General features: G+C 49.9%; 3 protein-coding genes across 7 annotated transcripts in view; 2 read left to right on the top strand and 1 right to left on the bottom strand.

Annotated features, from left to right (window-relative positions):
- Nucleotides 1–12644, top strand: part of GMFG (glia maturation factor gamma) — a 257896-nt gene that overhangs the window by 128468 nt on the left and 116784 nt on the right. The window lies entirely within an intron of this gene.
- Nucleotides 1–12644, top strand: part of PAF1 (PAF1 homolog, Paf1/RNA polymerase II complex component) — a 231254-nt gene that overhangs the window by 160071 nt on the left and 58539 nt on the right. The gene's annotated exons all lie outside the window — the stretch shown is intronic.
- SUPT5H (SPT5 homolog, DSIF elongation factor subunit) overlaps nt 1–12644 on the bottom strand; it is a 71156-nt gene that overhangs the window by 27715 nt on the left and 30797 nt on the right. Inside the window, exons 6-7 of one of the 5 annotated variants that reach the window (XM_050768886.1) lie at nt 6905–6956; nt 6567–6650 (exon numbers count right to left, since the gene is read on the bottom strand). In XM_050768886.1, the coding sequence (XP_050624843.1) occupies nt 6567–6650; nt 6905–6956 (136 nt within the window). Of the gene's footprint in view, nt 1–6566; nt 6729–6852; nt 6973–12644 lie in introns of those variants that run through there. The other 4 variants (XM_050768887.1, XM_050768890.1, XM_050768889.1 and 1 more) reach the window with 4 other exon arrangements.

Below are 12644 nucleotides of genomic sequence, written 5' to 3'. Positions count from 1 at the left end.
TCCACCCGTCTCAGCCTCCCAAAGTGCTGGGATTACAGGCTTGAGCCACCGTGCCCGGCTGAGCATTTCTTTTTTTGTGTGTGTGATGGTGTCTCGCTCTGTTGCCCTGGCTGGAGTGCAGTGGCGCGATCTCGTCCCACTACAATCTCCACCTCCAGGGTTCATGCCATTCTCCTGCCTCAGCCTCCCCAGTAGCTGGGACGACAGGAACACACCACCAGGCCCGGCTAATTTTTGTTGTATTTTTTAGTAGAGACAGGGCTCCATCATGTTAGCCAGTATGGTCTCGATCACCTGACCTCATGATCTGCCCGCCTCAGCCTTCCAAAGTGCTGGGATTTTGGGAGTAAGCTACCACGCCCAACCAGGTTGAGTATTTCTAATCCAAAAAATCTGAAATCTGGTCAGGCACAGTGGCTCACGCCTGTAATCCCAGCACTTTAGGAGGCTGAGGCGGGTGGATCACCTGACATCAGGAGTTCAAGACCAGCTTCGTCAACATGGTGAAACCCCGTCTCTACTAAAAATACAAAAGCTAGCCCTGCGTGGCGGTGGGCACCTGTAATCCCAGCTACTCAGGAGGCTGAGGCAGGAGAATCACTTGAAACTGGGAGGTGAAAGTTGCACTGAGCCGAGATTGTGCCACTGCACTCCAGCCTGGTCAATGGACCGAGATGCTGTCAAAAAAACAAACAAAAAAACTGAAATCTGAGAGGCTTCAAAATCTGAAACTTTTTCAGCACTGACATAATGCTCAAAGGTCATACTCAGGCCGCATGCGGTGGCTCACGCAGCTCACTTGAGGTTAGGAGTTCAAGATCAGGCTGGCTAACGTAATGAAGCCCCATCTCTACTAAAAATAAAAATAAAAAAAAATTAGCCGGGCATGGTGGCGCATCTGTAGTCCCAACCACTTGGGAGGCTAAGGCAGAAGAATTGTTTGAATCTGGGAGGCACAGGTTGCAGTGAGCCAAGATCACACCACTGCACTCCAACCTGGGTGACACAGTGAGACTCTGTCTCAAAAAAAAAAAAGGTCATGTTCAAAGTAAATGTTCACTGGAGCATTCTGGATTTTCGGATTAGGGAATGCTCCAGTGTAAATATTACAAAATCAAAAAAAAAAAAAAAATCCAAAATCTGAAACACTTCTTGTCCCAAGCATTTTGGATAACATTCAATGTGTATTTTCTTCAAATCCATTCACGTTCTTAACATTTCTATGTTATGCAATGTTTCAAATTTTAAAACTTTTTGAAGGTTTGTCATAAATACAAGGTAACTATAAAGATAAAAGCAAAACAATGTTATTAGGACCCAGCAAGATACTGTTGCCTGCTGCAGGCTCTAAGCTCTAAGCCTAAGGCCTATTCTCCCACCCAGAGGCGTTCAAGACCCAGAAGCACTAAAATGAAATTTTCTCATGACCCAATCAAGACAAGACACACAACTGAAAAGGAAATATTCTTACTAAATGATTCAATGTAGCTTAAGGTCTTGTCTTTATTCCACCTAAAAGCACCTCTCATCATCTCCAACCTAGAATATACGGTACAGTCTTGGAAAACTGTGATCTAAAACATGAACCTGCCAGGCGCGGTGGCTCAAGCCTGTAATCCCAGCACTTTGGGAGGCCGAGGCGGGCGGATCACGACGTCAGGAGATTGAGACCAACCTGGCTAACACGATGAAACCCGTCTCTACTAAAAATACAAAAAAATTAGCCGGGCATGGTGGCGGGCTCCTGTAGTCCCAGCTACTTGGGAGGCCGAAGCAGAAGAATGGCGTGAACCCAGGAGGCGGAGCTTGCAGTGAGCCAAGATCGCGCCACTGCACTCCAGCCTGGGCGACAGAGCAAGACTCCATCTCAAGACCACCACCACCACCACCACCAACATGAACCTGACCATTTGGTCCCCTGCCCAGCTTCAGCCAGCCTGGACTAGAAGCACATGCTCTGCCTGCTGCCTCTCCCCATTTCCCACCCTTCAGGACTGCCTCCCCATCACCAGGCCTCAGCTGCACTCAACTACTTGGACCATGCTCTCTCAGTGCTGGCCATCATCCATGCTGGTTCTTTGTATAAAAAGTGTCCTCTGGCCGGGCGCGGTGGCTCAAGCCTGTAATCCCAGCACTTTGGGAGGCCGAGACGGGCGGATCACGAGGTCAGGAGATCGAGACCATCCTGGCTAACACGGTGAAACCCCGTCTCTATTAAGAAATACAAAAAACTAGCCGGGCGAGGCGGCGGGCGCCTGTAGTCCCAGCTACTCGGGAGGCTGAGGCAGGAGAATGGCGTGAACCCGGGAGGCGGAGCTTGCAGTGAGCTGAGATCCGGCCACTGCACTCCAGCCTGGGTGACAGAGCGAGACTCCGTCTCAAAAAAAAAAAAAAAAAAAAAAGTCTCCTCTGGGGCTGGGTGCAGTGGCACGTGCCTGTAATCCCAGCTACTCAGGAGGCTGAGGCAGGAGAATCACTTAAACCCGGAAGGCAGAGGTTGCAGTGAGCCAAGACTGTGCCACTACACTCCAGCGTGGGAGACAGAGCGAGACTTCATCTCCAAAAAAAAAAAAAAGTGTGCCCCCCATTAATACTTCAACTAAAATACTCCCTCCCTAGCTGGGCATGGTGGCTTACACCTGTAATCCCAACACTTTGGGAGGCCAAGGTAGGAGGATCACTTGAGCCCAGGAGTTTGAGACCAGCCTGGACAATCTGACAAAGCCCTGTCTCTACCAAAAATACAAAACTTAACCAGGCATGGTGGCAGATTCTTGTTGTCCCAGCTCATTGAGAGGCTGAAGTAGGAGGATTGCTTGTTCCTCAGGAGGTTGAGGTTGCAGTGAGTCGAGACCATACCACTGCACCCCAGCATGGGTGCAAAGTGAGACCCTGTCCCAAAAAAAAAAAAAAAAAAAGGGCTGAGCAAGATGGCTCATGCCTATAATCCCAGCACTTTGGGAAGCTGAGGCAGGCAATCACTTGAGGTCAGGAGTTCCAAGACCAGCTTGGCCAACATGGTGAAACTCCATCTCTACCAAAAATATAAAAATTAGCCAGGTGTGGTGGCGTACCCCTGTAATCCCAGCTACTCAGGAAGCTGAGAGAGGAGAATTGCTTAACCATGAGGTAGAGGCTGCAGTGAGCCGAGATCACACCACTGCACTCCAGCCTGGGTGACAGAGCAAGACATCATCTCAAAAAAAAAAAAAAACCAACCTTCCTCCTGCAGGCAGCCACCCCCGCCCCCTCTCCCCCGAGCAGAGTCAGGCACATCCTCTACGCTCACAATTCTCTGTGCTCCCTCCATCACAGCCCTGACCACCGTGAGCCTCCCAATAGTAGGGTCCAGTTCATCTCAGGCACCGCTGGGTCCCCCAACATCACCCAGCCCAGGGCCAAGCACAGAAGACTTCAGAAATATTTGCTTAACACATAATCTTGACTAGCCCACAATGAAGCGCGTTTTAACAACCCAAACTATGACAGGACCACAGGCTGATTTCTAGGAACCTTGTCATCAGTCCCCCTCTGCCAGGTCCCAGAGAAGCCTCTTTACAAACCTGGCTCCTCCCTCCCAGTGGAGAGAGTCCCCGCCACTCTCTGCATCACCTCAGGGCTTGGATGTGCTCTTACTGTCCTCAACATCCCCTGCAGTAACTGTGTATCTATAAAACTCTCTCTGCCCTGAGACTGAGATCTCCGTAAGGGAGGCTATGACCCCAACATGACAAGTCAAGGAACATTTGTTGAAATAAATGAACAAGTTACTGTAGCTGTGATGGGTGAACCAGCAGCTCCCTTCAAAAGTAGCTCATTTTTTGCCATCCATCCCTACCTGTCTAGCCACAGAACCCTGTCCTGCAAGGACTATGTCACCATTTGGCTGTCTGAAAAGGTCATCCAATCCTGTTCCTGGCGGTGGGGACAGGCCTCACACTGCCCTCCTGCCTCACCTGGTAACTGAAGAGGAGCCAGCAGGGAGGAGTCAAGTATGGTGTAGTGCTGGGGAAATTAGACTAGTACAGCGCAAACGAGAATGTCCCAGACAGGAAATGGAACTGGGGATCTTGGTCTCATTTCCACCAGACTTTAACCAACAAGCAGTGTCTCCAAGCCATGAATCAGAGACCAAGAATCCAGTGCTACAGCTTAGAGAAAAGGCCCTCCCTGTCACTCCCCCACTCATCCCTCCCCCACCACAGCATCCCAATTTCTCCAACTATTCACTACCAGGCACCTCCCCAAAGGGCACAACAAAGACTGGCAATCAAATGTCCACATAGGATAAGCAGGCAACATAAATGAGTGGGACAAATCACCCAAAACACATGGCACTCTCCATCTACCAAACAATTTCCAGAACACAGCCACGTGAAATCTCTTCCTTTTCTTCACTCTGCCACGAGGCAAGCAAGATGATAAATGGCAACTAACATATCCTGGGAACTGGAGAAAATTCCCAGCTGTAAGTAGGACAGCCACTCATCAAGCAAACGGCTGCTCTGCAGAACAACCCTGGGTCCCAGCGTGCCAGCTCCTTCCACTTTCCCAGAAAAAGCAAGAAATCTTAATCTTTATGATAAATCTCCCTCACAAGCATTGGCAACTTATTTAAAAAGCCAATTGAAGTTTCTGTGCATCAAACAAGAGATCTATAATCACCCTGTCACCTATTTACTAGTTTATGATTGCTGCCTACTAAATGTCAACTCCAAAAAAGTAAAGATTTCCTACCAGACACCTGGGAAGTAAGTGGAACACAGTAGTAGATGGAAATACTGATTTGTTCAACGAACGAATAAAACTAAAATAAGTTTAAAAGGAGGATACTGGGCTTGGTGCAGTGGCTCACGCCTGTAATCTAGCACTCTGGGAGGCCAAGGAGGGTGGATCACCTGAGGTCAGGAGTTCAAAACCAGCCTGGCCAACATGGGGAAACCTCGTTTCTACTAAAAATACAAAAATTAGCCTGATGTGGTGGTGGATGCCTGTAATCCCAGCTACTTGGGAGGCTGAGGTTGCAGTGGGCCGAGATCATGACAATGCACTCCAGCCTGTGCCAACCTATGGAGATGCTGTCTCAAAAAAAAAAAAAAAAGAATAATGGCAAATAAAAGAACATTTGAAATCAGAAATGCCCCAGGAAATGTTGGGTTTTGGTTCCCGGAACAGAGGTACTCAAGAGACCCAAAGCCAGAGTGATCCTTTCAAAACATTAGATCATATCTTCACTTGCTCAAACTTTTTCGAGGTTTCATTTTACTCAGTTAAAACCAAATTCCTTACCACAGCTTTCAAGATCCTATATGACCTGGCTCCCATAAATTCTTTGTTGCACTCACTCTGATCCAACCAAACTGGACCCCCTTTTTTTAGGCGGTGGTGGGGAGACAAAGTCTCACTCTGTCACTCAGGCTGCAGTGCAGTGGTACCATCACAGCTCACTGCACCTTCACCTTATGGCTCAAGTGATCTTCCCACCTCGGCCTCCCAAGTAACTGGGACTACAGGAGCGTGCCACCAAGCTCAGCTAATATTTTTGTAAGACAGAGTCTTGCTCTGTCGCCCAGGCAGCAGTGCAGTGGCGCGATCTCAGCTCACCACAATCTCCATCTCCCTGGTTCAAGCGATTCTCAGCCTCAGCCTCCTGTGCAGCTGGGATTACAGGTGGGCGGCACCAAACCCAGCTAATTTTTTTGTATTTTTAGTAGAGACAGGGTTTCACCATGTTGGCCAGACTGGTCTTGAACTCCTGACCTCATGTGATCCACTGCCTTGGCCTCCCAAAGTGCTGAGATTACAGGTGTGAGCCACCAAGACCGGCCTCAGCTAATTTTTTTATATTTTTGTAGAGGCAGGGCCCCACTATGTTGCCCAGATTGCCCTCGAACTTCTGGGCTCAAGTGAACCTCCCAGCTTGGCCTCTCAAATCCTCGTTAATCCTTGAACACGGCAGACACATTTCCATCTTTGTACCTGCTGGTCCCCCTCACTGGAATACTCCACTTCCAGCTAACCACGACACACTCCCTCACCTCCAACAAGTCATGCTGATGACCCTATTGCAAGTGCAACCAGGACTCTCCATTCCCCTTTTCTGTTCTCCTTTTCTCCAGAGTACCTTCTAGCTTACTATATAGTCCATTCCTTGGCTATGTTTATTTACATTCCCGAAGGCAGACATTTTTAAAATCTGCTTTGTTTACTGGTGTACCCCAAAGACAAAGAATTGCACCTGGTACGTAGTGGGCACTACAAATAAATTTCTGGAATGACTAGACGTAACCAAAAAAAAAACAACTAATGCTAAGTGCTTACTATATGCACACAGAGTAAACTTCAAAAACATCACCTGTTATCTCACTGGACCTAACACATTTCTCGCCTCCAGAACCTGTCCCCTTACTTGTCTTCGACTTGCCTAATTCTCTATCTCTTGCGATAATCTGGGAGTTCCCAGAAGCCAGAGTCCGCTGTGAACCCCTCGAGCCTCCCACAGTGGGCTTTCTACCCGGAGTCCTGCCCCCAGGTGCAATGTCTCCCCCGGCGCCCCAGCCACAGACCTCGGCCTCCTCGCCGTCACTGCTGCGCTCGCTGTCCTCCTCCTCGGAAAAGTTGCTGTCCTCGCTGTCCGACATCTTCCGCTGCTGCTGGGAAAGACAGCAGCCTCAGCGCGTCCCACAGTCCTGCTCGCCACCCCGAGCCTCAGTTTCCCCGCTGGTTCCCTGGGAGAAGAAAACCCCTTAGCGCGCTTCCGGCAGGCTTGTTTTGGCAATTGCGAACTGGAGTGCGGACCCCCTCCTACGCCACATGCTAGACCTCCCCAGTTTCCAAATCTGTTCTCTACACCTCCTCGGCCTCCGGCGGCCCCCGGAACTGCCACCTCTGCACACGCACTTACCGCTCGGGCTCCACCTCCGCCTTTGGTACCAGCTGCTGTTCGCACGACGCCCGGCTGGGGCTGACGGGTCCTCTCGCGAGAACCTATCCGTTGGCCTCGCCTAACACGAGATTTCCGGGGCTGGCCCGGGCGACGCACTTCCAGGTCGCCATCTTGAGAGAGGCAGGGCTAGCCTAGGCGGAGTGAGGGGGCGACATCTGCGGAGGGTCGGGAGGGGAAAGGTTTTTTTTTTTTAACCGCCGACTCGGCCTTTTCCAGGCTGGGACTCGTGTTTGAATTGAGTGAGCCGTTTGTTCGTTAGTCCAGAACACTAGCGCGGTAGGCCAAGCCGCGAGGAGGCCGGGAATCAGCGAATAGCAAACTATTAAAGAAACCAGGCTTAATCTCCTAGGCCCTCTAAAGCATCCCATGTTGGAGAGAACGCTGAAGCTCAGAAAAATAAACTCAGTGGAAAGCGTCAGACCCAAGCGTCCTCGCCAAGTCTGAGTGACCGTGAAAGCCCTTGTTTTTCTTTTCTTTTTTTTTTTTTTTTTTTTTTTGTGGAGTCGGGCTGTTGCCCGGCCTGATCTCAAACTCCTCAAACTCAAACTCAAAAGCTATCCTCTGGCCAAGTCCTTCCAAAGTGCTGAGATCACAGGCGTGACCTGCCGCGCCCGGCCTAAGTCCCTATTTCTCTTTCCAGGCTTCCTAAGTTCATTTAAAGCCTAATTTATCTATTAGTAATAACAGCTGACGAGTGGTGGCAGAGTGGACAGGTGTAATGGAGAGATGAAAAATGAACCTTCCCCTGTAATCCCAGCGCTTTGGGAGTCTGAGGCGGGAGGATCACGTGAAGCCAGGAATTTGAGACCAGCCTGGGCAACAAATTGAGACCCCATGTATCCAATTTTTGTGTGGGTTTTTTTTTTAATGTGGTGTGGTGGCTTGTACCTGTGGTCCCTGCTACTCCAAAGGCTAAGGTAGGAGGATCACTTGAACCCAGGTTGAGGCTTCAGTGAGCTATGACTGCACCACTGCACTCCAGACTGGGTGATAGAGACCCTGTCTCTTAAAAAAAAAAAAATTAAAACAAATATTAAAAAATTAACCTGATAGGGGAAATTTTAAAAATCAGAAGCCTATGTCGGGCGCGGTGGCTCATGCCTGTAATCTCAGCATGTTGGGAGGCCGAGGCGGGCGGATTGCCTGAGGTCAAGAGTTCAAAACCAGTCCGGCCAACATGGTGAAACTCCGTCTCTACTAAAAATACGAAAAAGCCGTGCGTGGTGGCATGCGCCTGTAATTCTAACTACTCAGGAGGCTGAGGCAGGGGAATTGCTTGAACCAGGGAGGTGGAGGTTATAGTGAGCCGAGACCGTGCCACTGCACTCCAGCCTGGGTGACAAAGCAAGACTCTGTCTCAAAAAAAAAAAAAAATAGAAGCCTCAGGACATACTGGTAAAATTTCTCACATAAGTATGACACACCTGGATTCAATTTACCTAAGCTTAATATATACCTACTTAGTTACTGGGGATTGGGGTGCAGTTATGATGGAAGCAGGCAGTGAATATACCTGCAGGTGCGTGTTTCTCCCCAAAAGCACACACACCCCAATCCAGCAAAACCAAATTGAGTCCCAGATAGATTGGGGAGGGGCCGAGCACTCTATAGAAAGGTGTTTCCTCTTCCTTAAGCTTGGTTCTTTAAATAGCAGTTCTTGAAAATAGGATTCTCGGCCAGGCCCGGTGGCTCACGCCTGTAATCCCAGCACTTTGGGAGGCCGACGGGCGGATCACGAGGTTAGGAGATCGAGACCATCCTGGCTAACACGGTGAAACCCCGTCTCTACTAAAAATACAAAAAAACGAGCCGGGCGCGGTGGCGGGCGTCTGTAGTCCCAGCTCCTCGGGAGGCTGAGGCAGGAGAATGGCGGGAACCCGGGGGCGGAGCTTGCAGTGAGCTGAGATCCGGCCACTGCACTCCAGCCTGGGCGGCAGAGCGAGACTCCGTCTCAAAAAAAAAAAAAAAAAAAAAAAAAAAAAAAAAAAAAAATAAATAAATAAATAGCAGTTCTTGAAAATAGGATTCTCGGCCAGGCCCGGTGGCTCACGCCTGTAATCCCAGCACTTTGGGAGACCAAGGCAGGCAGATCACCTGAGGTCAGGAGTTCAAGACCAGCCTGGCCAACATGGTAAAACCCTGTCTCTACTAAAAAAATACAAATAGTAGCCAGGTGGTGTGGTGGCACACACCTGTAATCCCAGCTACTCAGGAGGCTGAGGCAGGAGAATCTCTTGAACCCGGTAGGTGGAGGTTGCCGTGAACAAAGATGGCTCCAGCCTGGGCAACAGAGCAAGACTCCATCTCAAAAAAATAAAAAATAAAAGAAGAAAAGAAAATAGGATTCTACAATAAAATCACTGCTGACACTGCTGCAGAAAGGCATTCCCTGCAGAAAAGAGAGGGTACAGTCATTTCCCCCCTATGGAAGTTTCTTCCTTGGTGGCTCCACGGTTCTGAACTCAACTCTGGTAGCACATCACAATACTTCAGAAGATTTTAGAAAGAAAGAGTTGCCCTAAACTGGAAACATACACAAATTAGGGCCGGGAGCGGTGGCTCACGCCAGTAATCCCAGCACTTTGAGAGGCCAAGGCGGGTGGATCACAAAGTCAGGAGTTCGAGACCAGCCTGGCCAACACGGTGAAACCCCATCTCTACTAAAAAGAAGCTGAGTGAAAGGAGATATCCAGCATGATTCCATTCATATGAAACTCCAGAGCAAGCAAAACCAATGCAGACAATGCAGATTAGTGGATGTCTGGGGCTGGAGAGGGAGATGGAAATTGACTGGGAAGGGAGATAAGGAATGCTTTGGGGTGATGGAAATGTGGCCATCCAGTCCGCTAGCCAGTGCACTCCAGCCCGGGTAAGAGAGGAGACTCTGTCTCAAAAAAAAACAAAAAAACAAAAAAAGGTCAGGTGTGGTGGCTCATGCCTATAATGCCAGCACTTTGGGAGGCTGAGGGGGGAGGATCACTTGAGCCCAGGAGTTTAACATTAGCTTGGTGTGGCCGGGTGTGGTGGCTCACACCTGTAATCCCAGCACTTTGGGAGGCCGAGGCGGGCGGATCACGAGGTCAGGAGATAGAGACCATCCTGGTTAATACAGTGAAACCCCGTCTCTACTAAAAATACAAGAAATTAGCCGGGCGTGTTGGCGGGCGCCTGTAGTCCCAGCTACTTGGGAGGCTGAGGCAGGAGAATGGCGTGAACCCGGGAGGCGGAGCTTGCAGTGAGCCGAGATGGGGCCGCTGCACTCCAGCCTAGGTGACAGACAGAGCGAGACTCCGCCTCAAAAAAAAAAAAAAAAAAAAAAAAAAAAGATTAGCCTGGGCAATAAAGGGTAACCCCATCTCTACAAAAAAATACAAAAATTAGCTGAGTATGGTGGCATGCACCTATAGCCCTAGCTACTTGGGGAGTTGAGGTGGGAGAGTCACTTGAGCCTGAGAGATCAAGCCTGCAATGAGTTGTTTTTTTTTTTTTGTTTTTTTTTTTTTTTTTTTGAGACGGAGTCTCACGCTGTTGCCCAGGCTGGAGTGCAGTGGCGTGATCTCGGCTCACTGCAAGCTCCGCCTCCCGGGTTCCCGCCATTCTCCTGCCTCAGCCTCCTGAGTAGCTGGGACTACAGGCGCCCGCCACCGCGCCCGGCTGATTTTTTGTATTTTTAGTAGAGACGGGGTTTCACTGTGGTCTCGATCTCCTGACCTTGTGATCCGCCCGCCTCGGCCTCCCAAAGTGCTGGGATTACAGGCTTGAGCCACCGCGCCCGGCTGCAATGAGTTTTGATCATGCCACTGCACTCCAGCCTGGGCGACAGAGTGTGACCCTGTCTCAAAAAAATATATGGATAGATGCCGAGTCCAGCCTGTGTGGCATAGCGAAACCCTGTCTCTAAATAACAATAATAATATAGATGCTCGGGCTCCACCAGAGACCAGTTATCAAATTATCTGGGCTGGGGTCTGGCCATCAGTATTACTTGAAAGTTTTCCAAGTGGTGGTCTGGGCGCGGTGGCTCACATCTGTAATCCCAGCACTTTGGGAGGCTGAGGCGGGCAGATCACAGGGTCAGGCGTTCGAGACCAAACTGACCAACATTGTGAAACCCCATCTTCACTAAAAATACAAAAATTACCCAGGTGTAGGGGCGCATGCCAGTAATCCCAGTTACTCAGGACCGCGCCACTGCACTGTAGCCTGGACAACAGAGTAAGACTCTGCCTCAAAAAGAAAAAAAAAAAAGCAGGCCGGGCGCGGTGGCTCACGCCTGTAATCCCAGCACTTTGGGAGGCCGAGGCGGGCAGATCACAAGGTCACGAGATCGAGACCACAGTGAAACCCCATCTCTACTAAAAATACAAAAAAATTAGCCGGACGCAGTGGCGGGCGCCTGTAGTCCCAGCTACTTAGGAGGCTGAGGCAAGAGAATGGCGTGAACCCGGGAGGCGGAGCTTGCAGTGAGCCGAGATCGCGCCACTGCACTCCAGCCTGAGCGACAGAGCGAGACTCCGTCTCAGGAAAAAAAAAAAAAAAAAGCAAAGTTCTTCAAGTGGTAATTATCTGTAGCCAGGGATGTAGGGATGTGAGCCACAGGACCCTCCCTGTCCTCAAGGGATAGGGATGAGGTTAGAGAACACCTGTGTACTTCTCTGTCCCTTCCTGGAAGAAGAGAGAAGAGGGAGTATCTAAAGGACAGTGAGAATGGGGGCAGGTGGGGCAAGAGCTCAGAGACTTAAGATCTTACCTTACTTTCCTCCTCTTACCTCTTCCCCTTGGCTCATAGGGCTCCAGGTGGGGTCCTCTGGCCTAGAGGGAAGAAAAGGCTTAGGGTTTGGGAGTTGGAGCTGAAGACTATTCCCTCCCTCTCTCTACCCAGCCTCTCTGGGTGCACCTGGGAGCCCATGTCCTCCAAGGCTCAGGCTGTGGTAGGGTGCTGAGCACAAGCTCCCTGTAGTAACTCCAGGAGTTTGGCCAGAAAGAGGGGGACAGGTCTTTGGGGATGTCCTTCATAGGGCCGGCAACGGCCCTGGCTGGCCACTCACAGCTGGGACCCCAGAGGATCCAGCAGGTACTGTAGCTGCAACACAGCAGTTCCCACAGATGGTCCCTGCTCAGACCCAATCACAGATAGCTCCAACCTGAAGCAGCCTAGAGTCTCAGCAGGACACACAGTGGGGACAAAGTGGCCTGGTATCTATGGGTAAGGGCATAAGTCCAAGTCCCCACTCCCAAGGTTTCTTATCTGTGGCCTGGAACAAACCCCTTCACTTCTCTGGGCCTCAGTTTCCTCATTTGTAAGTAGGGCTCTGGATAATCCCAACCTTAAGGGCTGACACTATGCCATACTGTACTTATGTGCAAGTTAGAAAAAGATGCTCAGGGGGGAGGGGGGAGGGGGGAGGGATTGCATTGGGAGTTATACCTGATGTAAATGACGAGTTGATGGGTGCTGACGAGTTGATGGGTGCAGCACAGCAACATGGCACAAATATACATATGTAACAAACCTGCACGTTATGCACATGTACCCTAGAACTTAAAGTATAATAATAATAATAAATAAATAAATAAATAAAATAAAATAAAAACTACAGAAGTACAAAAAAAAGAAAAGAAAAAGACACTCAGCTGGGCACAGTGGCTCCTGCCTGTAATCCCAGCTCTTTGAGAGGCCAAGGCAGGAGGATCACTT

This window comes from Macaca thibetana, chromosome 19 (assembly GCF_024542745.1).
Source record: "Macaca thibetana thibetana isolate TM-01 chromosome 19, ASM2454274v1, whole genome shotgun sequence".
NCBI classification, from domain to species: Eukaryota; Metazoa; Chordata; class Mammalia; order Primates; family Cercopithecidae; genus Macaca; species Macaca thibetana.
The sequence above is the reverse complement of the archived record's forward strand: the minus strand, read 5'-3'. Positions and strand labels throughout refer to the sequence as shown.